At 35.0% G+C, this 20,093-nt stretch overlaps 1 protein-coding gene across 9 annotated transcripts in view; it reads right to left on the reverse strand.

Moving 5' to 3' along the window:
- Nucleotides 1-20,093, reverse strand: part of LOC106071145 (A-kinase anchor protein 13-like) — a 160,546-nt gene that overhangs the window by 139,266 nt on the left and 1,187 nt on the right. For 8 of the 9 annotated variants that reach the window (XM_056021580.1, XM_056021542.1, XM_056021596.1 and 5 more), the window contains exons 2-4: nucleotides 15,629-15,672; nucleotides 14,659-14,812; nucleotides 3,103-3,399 (exon numbers count right to left, since the gene is read on the reverse strand). In XM_056021580.1, the coding sequence (XP_055877555.1) occupies nucleotides 3,103-3,399; nucleotides 14,659-14,812; nucleotides 15,629-15,672 (495 nt within the window). The remainder of the gene's footprint in view (nucleotides 1-3,102; nucleotides 3,400-14,658; nucleotides 14,813-15,628; nucleotides 15,673-20,093) is intronic. The other variant, XM_056021552.1, reaches the window with a different exon arrangement.

A 20,093-nucleotide genomic window follows, 5' to 3' on the forward strand; every position in this document is an offset into this window, starting at 1 on the left:
CGATCTGTTTTTCTGAAACTGATTCCCATCAATCCTTTCCAAAATGATTATAATTTTAGAATTTAGAGTAAGCACATATATAAAATGTAGAAAACTAAAGGAAATGCGTTATTTGGAATGGATTAGGTTTTGAATTTCAAGCTCATCAGATGTCGAGCACTGAAAATGTACATTTAATTATTGCCCTTTAAAACCTGTTTCGTAAGAAGAAGTTGCTACATTTTTACGAGGACTGGAATCCAATAACGCCGAAAAAGAAGAAGAATTTAGCAGTTTTTTTTGTAGTTCTAATTCGTAATCAACTAAAATGCTAATAAATTGACACTATTGAAAAAGCAGAAGAATTGAGACATTTTGTGTAGTTCCAATTGGCAATACACTAAGATCCTGATCAATTCCAAGTCCGATGCCACCAACTATGTATAGATCTTAGAATTCTAAGCTTGTTAAAGTTAAATTTCTCTTGAAATTGTAGATAATTGCGAGAAATTGATTGAAATTGAAATCTGTGGCACATGTTGAGAAACACTTGAATACTTGTGACATGCCCAAGCAATTAGCTACATACAAGAAGTTGAAAAGAAATCAGAAATCAAACATTTTCTGATTGGTTTTGAATTATGATTTTCTTCATGCATTCCTTTTCCCTACCTACCCCACCCCATTTTATTTTCTAAAAATACTATTGCCCTCGATGGGGAAATGCGCCTAACGTTAAAAGCACTGCCCTATAAAGATGCAAGTTGGATGATACAGCTATAAAAAAAAATCTACTCAGTTAAGGGCTGAGAACGTGGCCTGCTAAATATTATTTGTTTCGCCGAGGGGCGTTGGAGACTTTCTCAAAGGGTCACCGCGACATTTTGTACATCAACCTTTACAAAATCTTTACTGCGGCAGTACACATAAAAAAAAAATCCAAAGATTAGGGTGAAACTTTGTACACTCTGTTAAATATCCAACCTCTTCAATGTTTTAATAAACTAGATTTGTTTAAATGAAGAAGTCAATCGAAGAGTTGTTTTTTTTTTACAAAGTTATATCAACTCTGTCTGTCTGGTAAAAAGTTTGTACACGTTATATTTCTGACACCCGATTTCGGATCAAGCTGATATTTTGCACATTTTTTTTTTTTTTACCTGACAAAACAAGAATCAATTTAAAAAATTTACCAATTAGTTAACTGGCTATTGGTAATTAATTATTTTGTTTGGTATCTCAAACAATGGAAAGAAATTGTACTTGACTGATGTGGTGGTATAAGTTGAATTAGCCTCCTTTATTCTTTGTAGGTCACAGCTTTAAAGTTTGAAGCTAACAATAGATAACTATTAAAACTTCTATTTTCATAAGCGATTCGCTGGCAGAGTGGTTAGTGTATTGGCTTAATGGAGCTTTAGCCCACGAATTCAGATTCACGTCGTTCAACTTTTTTTTTATAAATGCATTTAAAAAGCGATCACCCAGATACCCCCCTTCTTTCTTCCCGTACCCCTTTCCAACTGGTCAACACAAGTGATAGAATCATGATTGAGAAAGCTAAAAGCATAAAATTGCGCTAAACAAAAACAATTGGTAAAAATATTTATAATCGCGCAGATTTATTATTAGTCTAGATTTAGTTAGTCTAGCTCTATTACACATTCAAATACATGTCCGATCCAAACTAATTGATACAACTACGCTTTGTTCTTTAAAAAAAGTATTTTTGATGCATTTCTTGTTGTTGTTGTCCTTGTTCGGTCTATGGTTGGCAGTGTTTTTAAATTTTCCCGTCAACTTTCTTTTCTTATGCTGTATATCTTATTGGTTTTCGCCCCAAGCTACAAATATATAGACTATTTAATGAATGACTTTGATGGCCGTCTACTCACTCGTGTAATTAGAACAATCGCTCCGGGCGGTTACATTCTTTGTTCTCACGGCCTGTACCGCCTTTCTGTCTGCTAATGACAAATGGAGATTTTTTTTATTTTTTTGTTTGTCTAAATAAATTAGAATGAAAATGTATTTCTTAACATTTGTTTACCAGATCTAGAGGTAAAATCTCTCCAGAAATGAATTCGCGAACGTCTCATTCTACAAAACGCCAAAAGCGACCAACAACAAAGTTTTGTCTCAATTAGTCTGCACAAGAAAAGTTAAGATGTCATGAAAAATCTGAGATCCCGATGGAACTAGACACTCAGTTTGAATTGAGTTTTTAATTTAAGTATCCAAGTTCTCATTCACCTCTGGAGTTCCTATTCTTTGTTTTTGCATGGCATCAGATCACGCTTGAGAATGAACCAGAAGTTCACAAGATCAAATATCACTACAACGTGACAGTTTCTCACCCAGCGTGACAGTAGTTGTATGACTATGGCTTATGAGAGAATAGAAACCTGGCCCCTTGAAATGAAAATATGCAAAGTAACATTCCTAGAGTCTCTGACACAACTTCAAATATAGCGCAAGCTTTTTACACTTTTTTACTAATGAACTGAATAATATTAATAAATGTCTTTTTTTTTTTTTACAAGTGTAATATTTTAAATTTTTTATTTTACAAAATGTGTTGGATATTCAAATTTCTGTATGCAAGTATTTTCTGTATATTAATTCAATTTACTGATAATACATTTTGACTATTATAAATTGTCCTACTATACAGTGCATAGTGTTAGGGCAAGGGAAGTTGTCAGATAGAGACCTTAGATACGTAGGCCTAACGGTGTATTAGATGAAAGGACAATTATTGTAGCATCATGACAAATAGACAAGAGGGAAAGAGGACAAAGTAAAACATTGATTACAAAAGGAATTGTAATGTTGTTTGTTTGTCACAAGGACCCCTAAAGTAAAAAGGTTAAGAACTGTTGATCTAAATCAGTGATTCCCAAACTGTGTTCTGTGGAACACGAGGCCTGACTACGTCTTCCACGAACTACTGGAATAATTATCTAATAGGCCAGCACGTGAATTAATCTCTCTAAATAATAAACCTAGTGTTCCCACTAAATAGTGAAAAATGTGCGAAGTGTTCCATTAGAGAAAAAGTTTGGGAACCACTGAATTCTAAATCATCAACTTACAAAATCTAGTTCAAGCTGGAGTACTCACTTAAATCGCCTCCCAGTAAATGCCAGTCCCGTGTCAGGTTGGTATTTCTCAAAGCGGTGCTAAGCCGGGTGTCAAGGGTGGATAGGACTTCATTAGATAAATCAAAGCGGTCACTTTTAATCAGCTCCAAAGTCTCCAGGGCCTGGACGTTGTAGACGCTGCTGACAAGGAACTTGGTCAGATAGAAGGTCGAGTCGTATTCATAGCGAAAGTAGCACTGGGCCAGTGGAAGGTAGGTGTTGGACTCTTCGATGAGCTGGATCAGCGTGACATGCACATCCTCGGCTACATCATTACCTTCAAACAAATAATAAATGAGATTGTCACAAATAAATACATAGTGTAGATTGTGAAAGACAACTGAACAAAGGCCACATGTGAACTAGTTACTCGGATCTCATTAAGTCAAGGCTACTAAAAGGATGGGGACTTGTTGGCTTTCACTGGCTCTCATCAGGTTCTCTCCAGATCATCCTTTTTGTTTCTTATTGTAGTTGTAAGAATGCATGAATTTTTATATGCAAGTCACTTTAATGATTCTACCAAATCTCCTTTTATTTTATTCTTACAAAACACATATCGTCTAAAATATCTTATGGTCTATTTAAACCAGTGCGGGGATGAAAAACTAGCTAAAGATAAGAAGAAATAGCACGTTGAACACTGGAAGTGAAGACCCAACTGGGTAGAAAGTCCACGCTACAGGTCGTTGTACTTCTACGTGTCTGAGTAGCCCATTAGTGAAGTCCACTGAAAAACATTTTAAAATCCAACTTTTCTCACGTGCATGAAGCCCCAGTCTCTTTCCCATTAAATTTTTTGTTACAGGATGTTTATAACATATGTGAAGAAATCTTCAAGAAAATAAGCGCTTCAATCATATTGGAACATTTAGCTTAGGAGTGTTCTGGCAGGTGAATTAGATCTGGACAAGTAGGTGACAAAATGTACAAGTGATACAGTAGGCATTTTCTAGACGCGGTTAGAAGAAGGATTTTAAACTCAAGAGCACACTAACTAGCCTTAAAATAAACCAAACATGCAGCACTGCGGTTAAGTTAGTAGTTGGTGTTTCTGAGTCAGAGATCTTCATTTATGTGATAAATCTTTAAGAGCTACTTGTAATTTTTGTTTTTAGTAAATTCCAACTAATTGACATGTTGAATCTTTCACGAAGAGCTCACTCCTTTGTGGAGACGTCACTATTGGATGATCCTTTGTCTTCTATTTTGCCCGGCGTGAAGTCAGAACAGCGTTTCCCACTACTGGATGCACACAAATCAAGAGAGAAATGGACAAGTCATTTTTAGTAAGGTGAGGTGGGGGAAGAAACAGGTAAAGGACAAATGAGTCCTCTTCAAACTGAACTGGGGGATCACAGCGTCATTTGAACAATGTAATAAAACTTCCATCGGACATAATTTTGTATAGATATTTTTGTTGTTGTTAAATTTCTATTGTACTAATGATTTCCCAAGAAATTGCATATTTTTTGTTACAGTCACCGTTCCATTGAAACGTGGACTATTGTCTTCAAGTCTGTCAATCAGAAAGCTTTCAGACGTTGACGAATAAACATTTAGATCTAACAGGTGTTTTTATTATGATAGAAATGTCGGCATTAAATAAACACAAAACATGTTACAAAAAGCTTCATAGCACATACTATTATTTATATTATAAGAATTTATTTCACTCTCTGATTTTTACCGAATCAATCTTATTCAAGAATCAAAGAAAAAGAAAATATAAAAGAATTAGCTTTAAACACGACGAAACCAGAATTGATGAACACATAGTGTTTAGGGGGAATCAACAGATTTAGGCTGGCCAGGGTCACACACAAAAAAGGTTGGGATACATTGCGTGTTCGATACGCTTTTAATTTTGTTTTGTTGTCTTTCAACTCCACCCAGTACCAAGATAGACAGTTACCATGACTCCTTTCCACGTGTGAGAACACAACCACATCAGTTAAGGGCAGCTGACCCAGATCTCACATCTCCATATAAAGAAAGCCTTCATGTTCCTACAGCGTACATGTTACAAGTGGAAGGACCGCTAGAGAAAATCGGCCAACATTAGAAGCAAACTGCTACAACCCAATCCAAGGGCACTGAATTCAGATCTATTGGAGGCCATCAATGGAACATGCTACTCTATTCCAAACTATATAACATGCTACTCTAATCCAAACTATTGGCAGCCCTCATAAAACATGCTACTCTATTCCAAACTATTGGTAGCCCTCATAAAACATGCTACTCTAATCCAAACTATTGGTAGCCCTCATAAAACATGCTACTCTATTCCAAACTATTGGCAGCCCTCATAAAACATGCTACTCTAATCCAAACTATTGGTAGCCCTCATAAAACATGCTACTCTATTCCAAACTATTGGTAGCCCTCATAAAACATGCTACTCTATTCCAAACTATTGGCAGCCCTCATAAAACATGCTACTCTAATCCAAACTATTGGTAGCCCTCATAAAACATGCTACTCTATTCCAAACTATTGGCAGCCCTCATAAAACATGCTACTCTAATCCAAACTATTGGTAGCCGTCTTAAAACATGCTACTCTATTCCAAACTATTGGTAGCCCTCATAAAACATGCTACTCTAATCCAAACTATTGGTAGCCCTCATAAAACATGCTACTCTAATCCAAACTATTGGCAGCCCTCATAAAACATGCTACTCTATTCCAAACTATTGGTAGCCCTCATAAAACATGCTACTCTATTCCAAACTATTGGTAGCCCTCATAAAACATGCTACTCTATTCCAAACTATTGGCAGCCCTCATAAAACATGCTACTCTAATCCAAACTATTGGTAGCCCTCATAAAACATGCTACTCTATTCCAAACTATTGGTAGCCCTCATAAAACATGCTACTCTATTCCAAACTATTGGCAGCCCTCATAAAACATGCTACTCTATTCCAAACTATTGGTAGCCCTCATAAAACATGCTACTCTAATCCAAACTATTGGTAGCCCTCATAAAACATGCTACTCTAATCCAAACTATTGGCAGCCCTCATAAAACATGCTACTCTAATCCAAACTATTGGTAGCCCTCATAAAACATGCTACTCTATTCCAAACTATTGGTAGCCCTCTTAAAACATGCTACTCTATTCCAAACTATTGGCAGCCCTCATAAAACATGCTACTCTATTCCAAACTATTGGCAGCCCTCATAAAACATGCTACTCTATTCCAAACTATTGGCAGCCCTCATAAAACATGCTACTCTAATCCAAACTATTGGCAGCCCTCATAAAACATGCTACTCTAATCCAAACTATTGGTAGCCCTCATAAAACATGCTACTCTAATCCAAACTATTGGTAGCCCTCATAAAACATGCTACTCTAATCCAAACTATTGGCAGCCCTCATAAAACATGCTACTCTAATCCAAACTATTGGTAGCCCTCATAAAACATGCTACTCTATTCCAAACTATTGGTAGCCCTCTTAAAACATGCTACTCTATTCCAAACTATTGGCAGCCCTCATAAAACATGCTACTCTATTCCAAACTATTGGCAGCCCTCATAAAACATGCTACTCTATTCCAAACTATTGGCAGCCCTCATAAAACATGCTACTCTATTCCAAACTATTGGCAGCCCTCATAAAACATGCTACTCTATTCCAAACTATAGGTAGCCCTCATAAAACATGCTACTCTATTCCAAACTATTGGCAGCCCTCATAAAACATGCTACTCTATTCCAAACTATTGGCAGCCCTCATAAAACATGCTACTCTATTCCAAACTATTGGCAGCCCTCATAAAACATGCTACTCTATTCCAAACTATTGGCAGCCCTCATAAAACATGCTACTCTAATCCAAACTATTGGCAGCCCTCATAAAACATGCTACTCTATTCCAAACTATAGGTAACCCTCATATAAACATGTTACTCTAACCATTCCTAGTTGGAAACAGTTTGAGAACCAGGGAGTACATCAATCTCTGAATGGGCTGGAAACACCTGACAGTAACTTGAAGAGAGTTGAAGTACACTAGAAAGTAAAACGAATGAAGAATGTGGACAAAAAAAAATAAAAAAAACATTTAAAGTTGAACACACCCAGCCAACAACAAAACAGGCTGCTCAACGTTATCTCTCTAAATAAGTAGTGAGTATAGACGTCTTTTTGGAAGTAGGCAGTGAGGGTAGGCGTCAGTTATGGAAGCAACAATTATCGTTTTTGACGGGAGAAAAAAATCTTTAAAGTATCCTCGTGAGTAAATTGACCGAAACGCGACAGTCCCGGACATTGCCTAGTATAGAAGTATTTGAAATGTTCAAGTATGTACAGTAGTAACGAAGCATTTGAAATGTTCAAGTGGTTCAGTTTGTAAACTTGATGTTAAGAAATGTAAGTGTTGGTGTGGGTCCATCGTTCTATACTACTTCTGTCATCCGGAGGGGCTGAGGGCTTGGCTCTACATTGCTCATTCTATGCATGTAGCTAGCTAGTAAGGCCTATTTAAGCCCGGAATGTTAGGCTGCTAACTGGGTTGCTATGCTACATGTAGCTAGCTAGTAAGGCCTATTTAAGCCCGGAATGTTAGGCTGCTAACTGGGTTGCTATGCTACAGTGGCTGGAATAATAAGTAATCTTTTAATTAAGATTTCTGCTTAATTTAAAGGCCTGCAATACATCCAAGGGACATTGGCAGTCACGATTCGCCAAAATAGGTTCATCAATGCTCTATTCAATACCGTGTCTTTGGTATTGGACAAGGCACGAGCTTTAACCATTTCAATTAGACGGGACGAAATAAAGTTCAGAAAAAATATTTTTTGTTTGTTTGTTTTTGTTTTAGCGGCCCCCCAATGGGGAAAGGCCGCCATTAGTTTTGTGTGGTCTGTCTGTCCATCTGTTAGTCCGTCACGTTTAGCTTGCCGAAACTAAAAGGAAAATCCGAAAACGTGATATTTTAGATGTTCTGATGCAACAGTATTCTAGAAGAAAATCGTTTACTTTTTAAAATTCACTATCCAAGCATTTTTTTCCATAAAAATCCACCATTTTTTTAACTATTCAAAATTAATATTTAAAAAAAAAAAACAATGAATATTTATGCAAATGTTTTCCGTTATACAAGCTACATACATTTTAAACAAAATGTTTACTTTTGTTATGAAAGAGATAGAATGTATATAGTATGAATATAAGTCAAATATATTTTAATATGCAGTGTTTCGTATCCTGACATCTTGGCTACAACTAACAACACCATATAATCAGCAACACTTTCGATAGGTACGCGTCTATTCTTTTGGCATTGGTGGAGATAGGGTTGTGGTTGTTGATATTTGGTAGTTCCTAGCTTCTAATATTCAGGCTGTAAATATTGAACCCTGCCTTTTTACCTGAGTGGACCACTTCGAGGGTCGATTCTGAAGTTGTGAGAAACACTAACTATCTGTGTAACCTAGTTTGTTTGTTTGTTTTTCGCGTTTGTTGAACCGATGAAGTTCAAGGAATATAACTCTAATAGGATTTCACGAAAGCATTCCAAGATAATTCGAAAAATTCAGTTGTGAAATTCAGGACCGGATTTAGATTTGATAAGGCCCAAAGCTATTTAAGATATGGGGCAATTTATTCCTTAGCTTTTTCTTCAAAACATTTCCCCTTCCCCCACCCCTTAAGCTATAGCTGATGTTGCATATAGGTAAATCCAACACTGGTGAAATTTCACAACGGCACTTTTTTTAATTCTACAGGGGTCAGCATAGAGTGCTTCAAATCGGCACTTTCATCTCTAAGTTTACGAAGCGAAAAGAACGCACCCCGAGCAACAATTAGCTATACCGATTGAAGAACGCATGAAAATAGTGCCGGTAATGAGGGAGTACAAAGCATTTAATACAGTTAAACGTTAAGTGAATAAAAAGTAATAATAATAATAATAATTTAATGTCCATGAATTTTCAGATATTTGGACACATTAATATTTCGAAATCCTTAGCCAACGCGGAGAAACGCTAAGACTGGCCAGCAACAGTGCGACTAAGAAAATGTGAAGCTAACAATTCTAAGCTAACAAAACCATAACAAACATCGTGATAACATTCTTAGATCACATTCGATGTTTCAGAGCACCCCTCTCACCTACGCCCCTATCCATTACTGTGCGCCCCACACTTTCACCATATTGCAGTCTTTCATTTGCCTAATGTGATTTTCATCCATCCTAAAAATGTCATACACTGGTTGTCATAGAGTGCAGTCACGTGCTACCTGGAAACAGAGCGTACGGCACAAGCTGCTGTCAGGGGCATACACTTGATCTACTCTGAACTTCCACGTGACAATATGTGCTCGTGTGTGGCTTGTGAGTGTGTGAGCACATACCGGCGAACCCCCCCCCCCCAAAGCAAGTGAACACCGAGTGGTATACTGTTGTGTGTGGCCCTGAGACGGGCCGACCCTGAGCACCATGAACTATCACAGACCAAACAGACTACAACCTTGTAAACTTGCTTCAATAAAATAAAGGGAAGGGGGGGAGGGGCGGAAACCTTCAAACAATATCCTATAGAATTTATAGATGCTATCGTAAATACAAATACAAAATGGTGAGCACCCATGCAATACGTTGAATTACTTCCAGCTACAGTTATAAGTTATCATGTTCTCGGGCTGTCTTTTCAAAAGGATTTTTTTTTTTATTTTACTCCAGTCTGAATTTGAACTCACAGGTCTCGAGCCTCCATGATAGAAGGCCGACATGCCAGTGATAGAGCTATTCAAGTACTTATAAAAACAGGTTTTATAGACAACTGGTAGTTTCCAATTTTTAGTCAACGACCTAATTCTCCACACAAGACTTATCTCCCCTAAATTTGGAACAATCAAACTTCCTGACATTCTTTTTAAATTCATTGCTTTGCGCTTCAAACTTTTAGTGGAATAAAGCGATGTAGAGAATTAAAACAAAAGGTTTCGTCAAAATAGAAATAGAAATCAAAACTGATAAAGTGAGTTGTGTGATCCTATTGGAAAGTGCGGCTAAATTTTGAGTCATGATCGAATATTTTTAAAAACCTATTTGTATAGCACAACTTTCATTCTTAAGAATGCTCAGTGCACTGTACTCCAATAGAGTAATTGAAACTGTTTGGGAGACGTATGTACCTGCAAGGTGATGTCCTTAGGTAATCCGTTAGCACAGCTTTGCTTTGTAATCTTATTTTTATTGATGTATGTTTACTGGAAGGTGATGTTCTTAGGTAATCCGTTAGCACAGCTTTGCTTTGTAATCTTATTTTAATTGATGTATGTTTACTGGAAGGTGATGTTCTTAGGTAATCCGTTAGCACAGCTTTGCTTTGTAATCTTATTTTAATTGATGAATGTTTCTTAGGTAATCCGTTAGCACAGCTTTGCTTTGTAATCTTATTTTTCTTGATGTATGTTTACTGGAAGGTGATGTTCTTAGGTAATCCGTTAGCACAGCTTTGCTTTGTAATCTTATTTTTATTGATGTATGTTTACTGGAAGGTGATGTCCCTAGGTAATCAGTTAGCACAGCTTTGCTTTGTAATCTTATTTTTATTGATGTATGTTTACTGGAAGGTGATGTTCTTAGGTAATCCGTTAGCACAGCTTTGCTTTGTAATCTTATTTTTATTGATGTATGTTTACTGGAAGGTGATGTCCCTAGGTAATCAGTTAGCACAGCTTTGCTTTGTAATCTTATTTTTATTGATGTATGTTTACTGGAAGGTGATGTTCGTAGGTAATCCGTTAGCACAGCTTTGCTTTGTAATCTTATTTTAATTGATGTATGTTTACTGGAAGGTGATGTTCTTAGGTAATTAGTTAACACAGCTTTCCTTTGTAATCTTATTTTTATTGATGTATGTTTACTGGAAGGTGATGTTCTTAGGTAATCCGTTAGCACAGCTTTGCTTTGTAATCTTATTTTTATTGATGTATGTTTACTGGAAGGTGATGTCCCTAGGTAATCAGTTAGCACAGCTTTGCTTTGTAATCTTATTTTTATTGATGTATGTTTACTGGAAGGTGATGTTCGTAGGTAATCCGTTAGCACAGCTTTGCTTTGTAATCTTATTTTAATTGATGTATGTTTACTGGAAGGTGATGTTCTTAGGTAATTAGTTAACACAGCTTTCCTTTGTAATCTTATTTTTATTGATGTATGTTTACTGGAAGGTGATGTTCTTAGGTAATTAGTTAACACAGCTTTCCTTTGTAATCTTATTTTTATTGATGTATGTTTACTGGAAGGTGATGTTCTTAGGTAATTAGTTAACACAGCTTTCCTTTGTAATCTTATTTTAATTGATGTATGTGTTGTCATCAAGAATGAATTATTGTGTAAAGTTTCAACTTGATCCAAGAATGGAAAGTGGGAGAAAACAACAAGTCAAAGATTGCCACCCAGACAGACGGAGTGAGTTAATATAAACTTGGTAAAAATAGGCTTGTGAACAAGGATTCAGTGTCCAGTTGAAGAAGAAAAATACTAGGACCTGCACATACTGAATCGCTCTTCAAATGAATTGACTGGTGCATGTGAACATGTATACAAGACAATCTTTTTTTCACTCTGCACACAGCACATAACAAATTTTAAAATTTTTTTTTAACTAAATGAAACACTAAAATACTTTGCACATATGAAATACTAATGTTGTGAATGATTATTTATTTTGAAACTATTATTTATTTTGAAATGAACTAGGTCTAAACAAAATGCAATAAGAGAAGAGAAAGGAGGAGAATAGGTTCAACAATCCTAAACAAAACAAATCAAAATAGTGAAATACTGTCAGAGGCAATCGACTTTTAGATTCAACAATCTTAAACAGAACAACTCAAAATAGTGAAATACTGTCAGAGGCAATCGACTTTTAGATTCAACAATCTTAAACAGAACAACTCAAAATAGTGAAATACTGTCAGAGGCAATCGACTTTTAGATTCAACAATCCTAAACAGAACAACTCAAAATAGTGAAATACTGTCAGAGGCAATCGACTCTCAGAATCAACAATCCTAAACAAAACAAATCAAAATAGTGAAATACTGTCAGAGGCAATCGACTCTCAGATTCAACAATCCTAAACAAAACAAATCAAAATAGTGAAATACTGTCAGAGGCAATCGACTCTCAGATTCAACAATCCTAAACAAAACAAATCAAAATAGTGAAATACTGTCAGAGGCAATCAACTCTCAGAAGCCTGCTGTACTGCAAATATTTTATACTGTGTGTCAGTGCAATATAGCATTACATAACATCTACATGAGGTTTACACTTGGCCAGACTGAGACTTCTATATGCTCGTTTTTTTTTTCTTACATTTTACCTTACTAGGTTTTACACAGTTTTTCTTGTTATTCAATCAAATTCATCAGTAAATTGTTAAGTAAGCTTACTCCACTGAGTAGATGTGAGTGGCCTTTAAATAAGCTGACTCTTAAGTTATGGATCTTCTAGCTCAGAACCCAGTTATTTTATCATGAAGTAGAAAAACATTGAGACACAAATGAACAGGGTTAAGCACATTTAAATAGCTTCATTCAACACATTCCCTTCTTAGTTCAATGCAGCTGTTAAAATTACTGCCTGCTAGCAGGAGAGCATTTAAATAACCCATATCTCACCTGTTTCATTTTATTCAGATTATTAATCTATATACTTTATACCATGACATTTTGTTTAAAGACTGGTACTGGTATTGTAGAAAACAAATTATTAAATGACCATTTATTTTTACCACCTTCCATCACAATAGAGATAAATATAAGTATCCAATGTCATTAAAAGCCTAAAAGTCATTATCCCTGGTTCTGAATCCTTAATACTTGTCAAATCTTTCTTAAACTAAGCTCTCATAATAAGCTTGCTAAAAAAGACTTCCTTCAAATCTTTCTTAAACTAAGCTCTCATAATAAGCTTGCTAAAAAAAGACTTCCTTCAAATCTTTCTTAAACTAAACTCTCAATCCCTAATAAGCTTGCTAAAAAAAGAATTCCTTCAAATCTTTCTTAAACTAAACTCTCAATCCCTAATAAGCTTGCTAAAAAAAGAATTCCTTCAAATCTTTCTTAAACTAAACTCTCAATCCCTAATAAGCTTGCTAAAAAAAGAATTCCTTCAAATCTTTCTTAAACTAAACTCTCAATCCCTAATAAGCTTGCTAAAAAAAGAATTCCTTCAAATCTTTCTTAAACTAAACTCTCAATCCCTAATAAGCTTGCTAAAAAAGACTTCCTTCAAATCTTTCTTAAACTAAGCTCTCAATCCCTAATAAGCTTGCTAAAAAAAGAATTCCTTCAAATCTTTCTTAAACTAAGCTCTCAATCCCTAATAAGCTTGCTAAAAAAAGACTTTCCTTCAAATCTTTCTTAAACTATACTCTCAATCCCTAATAAGCTTGCTAAAAAAAAAGACTTCCTTCAAATCTTTCTTAAACTATACTCTCAATCCCTAATAAGCTTGCTAAAAAAAAGTCTTCCTTCAAATCTTTCTTAAACTAAACTCTCAATCCCTAATAAGCTTGCTAAAAAAGACTTCCTTCAAATCTTTCTTAAACTAAGCTCTCAATCCCTAATAAGCTTGCTAAAAAAAGAATTCCTTCAAATCTTTCTTAAACTAAGCTCTCAATCCCTAATAAGCTTGCTAAAAAAAGACTTTCCTTCAAATCTTTCTTAAACTATACTCTCAATCCCTAATAAGCTTGCTAAAAAAAAAGACTTCCTTCAAATCTTTCTTAAACTATACTCTCAATCCCTAATAAGCTTGCTAAAAAAAAGTCTTCCTTCAAATCTTTCTTAAACTATACTCTCAATCCCTAATAAGCTTGCTAAAAAAAAGACTTCCTTCAAATCCTTATTGAATAAAAAATCATTTCAATTTCACAGTTCCCAACATTTAAGAATATTATAAGCCTAATTTTTTTTATATTTGTATCAATCTGTACAGTTGTTTATACACTGTAACTTTTTTTATTTTACACATTTGCCAGACTGTACACATTTGAATATGTTTTCTTCATTTAAGAAAAAAATAGATTACTAACATTTAACAAATATCTGAGATCCAGCTTACCAAGATGACAGAGCTCACAAAATTGATAGCCTGATATGTAATACAAGGTATCACCCCACTTAACTATATACCTTTTTTTTTTTTTTGAATATTATAAAGCACACATTGTTGACAAATTGAAGAGATGAATGTTTATTTACTTATTAAGTTTCAATCCAAGCAACCGAACAAAAAAAAAAAAACAAAAAAAAGAAATTGCAGTAAAAATTATAGGTCACTGTGACTGACCAACATTCCCATAGTTCACAAAGACAAGATGATTTAATTTATCTTCTTTTTGTTTACATTTGTAGCATACCATAAAACTTTACAACTTAGAGAGCTTCAAACAGGATGATGTTTTATAGAATTTAAGAAATTAAAAAAACTGCAACAAGATATACACAAACAAAGAAATAAAAAATTAGAAGCTAGAGGAAGAAAATATTACCTGGTATATATGCATACAAACAGGTGTTTAATGGTTGATTAGAGAAAGCAGACACAACATGTCTACGTCTGGTTCCTTCAAAGACAACAAAATATCTGCCCTCAGCCAGATTTATCTGCTCCAAGTCAAGATGAACTTCAAGTGTGCCTCCTCCCTAAAAGTTAAAAATGTCAGCACTAAGAAAGTGTACACACCAAAGGATGGGCAGAAACTTTAATAATTTAAGTCACTAATTAAAAGTGTGATTAACTCTATAATTATACATCCTAATTTAGCTTAAGTAAAGTGGGGAAATATGGTAGTGAGTTTCCAACTCCTTTCTTCAAGTGATTTAAGTTGTTTAAAAAAAAAAAAAAAAGAAAGAGCATCTGAGATCATCAATTCCATGTCCCAAGATTTGAATGAAATTTTTTTCATTTGATCCCCACAATCAGATTAAGTGTCATCCTTTTAAAATTCTGTGTGCAGAATTCCTGAACAATACCTCCAAATGTACAATGATATGTGTTATCTTTAATGCTGCTGTTTCTGTTTGATTTGAAAACTACAGCTACCACAATAATCATCAAAAAGTGGTGAAAACAAACTTTTTTTTTTAAAAGTACAAATCTTATACAGCCCTCATTATTTTTTAATACCTCCCCTAACAATTGTTTGGTAATGACTTTATACCACTTCAATGGTCGTCTTTATTATAAATTTTTTTTCAGTCTAGCGTAAATTATATTATATATATTTGCTTTTTAATGTAGAAAAATGTTCCCAATATGTATTAAACTTCATATAATTGTAGAACAAAAAAGATTGCAATCAAATTTGCATATAACACATAAGAATGATGATGTTTTACCAACTAACTAGTTCGACTGTATATTAGAAAGTCTTGATGATGTTTTGTACAATATGTGTACAAATATTTTCTTTTAAATTAAGTCACATTTAAGCAAAATAGAAATCAGACTGTACTTACATAAACAGGTGAATACACAGGGTTAAAAGCCATGGAAACAAAGTCTGGAAAATGATAAAACAAAAATTGTTACTTCCAATATAAACATAAAAGCTGTTGTGGCGCAAAAAAATACTAAACAAAAGAAAAGCAAGATTTGATTGAAACTTTAACTGTTAATAAATGATTTTTTTTAACTAGTTTTCCTAAACTACTTTTTAAATTAGCAAAATATATGAACTTTAAACAACAAAACTATCTTTTTTAGATCTGAATTACAATATTTCCAGTCAATTTTTTTTTTTTTTTGCTTTGAAATTTTTTTTCTAGAAAATGGCCTATTGTAATTAAATAAGTAAAAACTTTGTACATAGCATACCACAACAAACAGTCTACCTCATTAAACAAGCTTACAAGAAATGTGGGGGTTTTGTTTCACACTATTTTATAAGCAAACATTAGTGGTAGAAAATAATAATCAATAAACTTCTCTAAAGACCATATTTTTCTAGTGCTATGAGTCTAAGATTTGCAAGGGTGTACAAATTTAGTAATGGCCAAGCACATCAGCCTGGCATTTATGGTAAGGAACAGATTGGTGACACTCTAAATTACTTTGAAACTGCTGTTAATTACTAGTGAGAAGTTTAGGTCTGGATCTTTCATCTTAGAAAAACTCCAAGATGTTTGAAGCTCTGAAGCTTACAAAAGGCTTGGGGAATATTTAAGATCTTCATTGTAATAGAACAATAAGGTGGTGCATAAAAGCAAAAATCAAGAATTTCTCTAGTGAAGTGGCAGTATATTAAAAACATATTACGCTAAATTAATAATACCTAGATCTCGCCTGAGAAACAAAACAAGCAAGACATCTTAGAAGTTCATCAACAGTACAAGTAAAGAGACCAGGACATCACTTACATATCTATACATTTATCAAGCACTAATACTTTTCATTTCTTTTAAGTTAAAATGTGATAACTCAAGATGTTTGGTTCATTTGACTTTTTTATAATTTCAAATTGCTAAGGGCTAAGTTTTATACTTTGTAACCTTTTTAAACATACTAAAAGTATTTTTTATTTACATTCCTTACAAACCATTTTTTAAGCTAATACTTAAAGCTATTTACATCTAGCTGTTTCTTAATCATTCAAAATTCAACCCAAAAAATAAAAATAGATTTAAAACAAATGTAAAAATATTGTATATATAAATATATATATATATATATATAAGCTAGAAATATTGCACAAATGCCCATAGTATATATATTTTTTTGTGTTCTGAAGAGAATACCTAATAAAAATGTCCATAATTTGTGTTAAAGTCTTGTGCAAAATTCCACACCACAAGCCAATATGCAGGCATGAAAAATATTTTTTTATTTTATTGTTAAACATTTGCCCAACAAATTATGTGATGAACAAAGAAATACAAACAACAAATACCACTAGTGATTAAGCCTTTAAAACATTTTTTTTTTAAATTGTCTAGAGATCTTGAGTGAGGTTTTCTAAACAAATTATAAGACTATTATATGTAATAAAACATCACATTATTTTAAGCAACTGGTAATTTTATTTGTATTCCTGATATAAAATTGGACTTTAGATCTTCACATCATTCATACATAGGGGGGGGGGGGGGGGGGAGGAGGTTTTGAGCAGTCAATTAGTATAGAGTTGCCACCACACACACAAAAATCCTGGTAGTGTAAGATTAGGAATGTGAACTTTCACAACATCCACATTTTAATTTACAGAAAGCTATTATGAAGGTAAACAGGTTGGTTAGACATTGCACAGATATCCTCTTCGGCTACGATACAGATAAGCTTCAGATTATCTGCCCCAAGGACCATTTTCATGTTCAAATCATGGTCAATGGGTGTGGTTTTGATTAATTAAGCCTAGATGGTTTTGATAGTTTAGAAATTAATCTTACATAAATTTAATGTACACTTCAGTTAATAAGTGTGTGAATATGTGCTAAAAAAATATATTTATCTAGATCTGGATCTGATATATATATATTTAAATAATTTAAAAAGAATGACACTCAAGCAGATTCTGGGGTTCAAACAAAAAAATTTCAAATCTTGGGGCATGAAAAATATATATATATATATATTATATACTATATATTGTTGTAACTCTCTAAGGCAGGCACTCAACGAAAGACAGGTTGACAAGAGTAAACGATGTATTTATTTATGATAAATGCAAATGAAGCATCGACAAATGGTACGGATAATAGTAACTAGTTAGACTTGGACTTCTACTATAAAGTCACAGGGAGTAATATGTCTAAGTTCTAAGAGTCCTACTTTATACCAGAACACAGAACAGACCACTGACACACTTCCCAGTGTCGCTCCAGGTCTCCCAAACAGTTTCCTAGTATCACACAGGACAGCACTCAGCACCAGACTGTTCAGACTCCCATGACTTCTAGCCGGCTTTCCAACAGTCCTTCTTGTTTTCGTTCACTAGTGCGATGGTGAGCACCTCAAGCACTGGTGCAAGGTTGGGTTACAACATTACCCCCACCTTAGTCTTTTCGTCCCGAAAAGAAACATGTTCACGGTTGATCAGTGCAGGTGGAGGTCGGTCAGTGGGAGTCACAGATTGCATGGAGCGTGCTTCCCACAAAGCCATCCACACTGTTCTCTGCAGATGCCGCTTTCTCCTTCTCCAGTTGACCAAGTTTCTTTCAACGCGATGTCGCAAACATGTCCTCTCCATCTTGACGGTCGTCGTTGGCGTCAGCCACCTGACACATAGAGTGGTAGTGACAGCTCTTGTTGTTGTTAATGCAGTTGATTCAGAACTGCGCTTCATCATGCCCTTTCTAAGGATGACTTATGAAAGAGCTGTAGACCCACATGTAGCCACGCTGTTTAACAAACTATCAGCCTCGGCCGTCTCCGGGAGAATTGTCTGTAAGACACCCCTACAGCATTTAAGGTGCAAAAGTTCATCAGCTGCAGGGTTCTTCTGACCACCTTCAGGGCCTCTCTCGCTGGTGAAAACAGAAGTATCGAAGTCCACTGGTTTCAGACCCTGTTGATGAGTTTCCTGACAGTTGCATTACCCTCGTGAAGCACTGCATGTACAGTTGTTGCTTACCACCTGAATGCAACAATCAAAATTCAAGTTCCCCTCGTAGGCACTGGCAGATCAACAGGGGTCCTTAAGGTCCAAAGTGACAGGCTCTACTGCAGGCTCAAAGTTGTCCTGCTCTGTCCGGGTCGTTGTGGCACTCAAAGCTGTTACAGCAAAAGTTTCAGTCGCGTAGCAGATGTCTTCTATTGCTTGGACTGTCTCTTTCTGTTCATCTGTGTGCTTCTTGTTAAGATTGGCGCATTCTTTGTAACTATCAGGACAGCCACAGCCCTGAATAAGTAAGGGTTCATTGTTGTTGAATGATGTTGGACTCCTCTCTCTTACAGGATTGATCTGGCCTTGCACGTTACATATCAGTTTGTCCATAGAATGATTCATCGAATCCTGGAAGGTACAAAGTTCACGTAACCATATGTGCAGCACCTCACCAATATCTGGTTCTACCTCAAACAGGTAGGTCTCGGGATCCTCACCTTCATCAACCAAGTCCTGTCGAAGACTGGCTCTTATCTTTTCTTTGGCCCCAACGATCTTAAGCTCTCTGGCTCGGAGCTCCTCCTTTAACTGTTTGTAGCTCAGTTCGTCTAGCTTCCTCAGCGTTGTCATTCTTTCCTTTCGTTGAGCTACCTAGATCCCACTTCTGACACCAATAGTTCTAACTCTCTAAGGCAGGCACTCAACGAAAGACAGGTTGACAAGAGTAAACGATGTATTTATTTATGATAAATGCAAATGAAGCATCAACAAATGGTACGGGTAATAGTAACTAGTTAGACTTGGACTTCTTCTATAAAGTCACAGGGAGTAATATGTCTAAGTTCTAAGAGTCCTACTTTATAGCAGAACACAGAACAGACCGACACACTTCCCAGTGTCGCTCCAGGTCTCCTAAACAGTTTCCTAGTATCACACAGGACAGCACTCAGCACCAGACTGTTCAGACTCCCATGACTTCTAGCCGGTTTTCCAACAGTCCTTCTTGTTTTCGTTCACTAGTGCAAGGTTGGGTTACAACAATATATATATATAATATATATATATATAATATATATATATATAATATATATATATATATTTATTTATTTATTTATTAAAAACATATATTTCTCAAGATTTAGAATAATGTAGATTATTGTAATATTTTTATCATTCCCAAAGCCTTTAAATTTCTTTCATAATAGAAGTGACTTTAGACAAATAATTTAAATGCATGATATAGATCTATTTCTGTTTTTATAATACAACAGGGACACCAATTAATTAACAATAAATGGGACTTAGGAAAGAAAGAGTGACACATTCTTATCTTATCTTATAAAACAGACGCTACTTCAAAAAAGAAGACTTGATGATTATTT

This window comes from Biomphalaria glabrata, chromosome 1 (assembly GCF_947242115.1).
Source record: "Biomphalaria glabrata chromosome 1, xgBioGlab47.1, whole genome shotgun sequence".
Taxonomy (NCBI): Eukaryota; Metazoa; Mollusca; class Gastropoda; family Planorbidae; genus Biomphalaria; species Biomphalaria glabrata.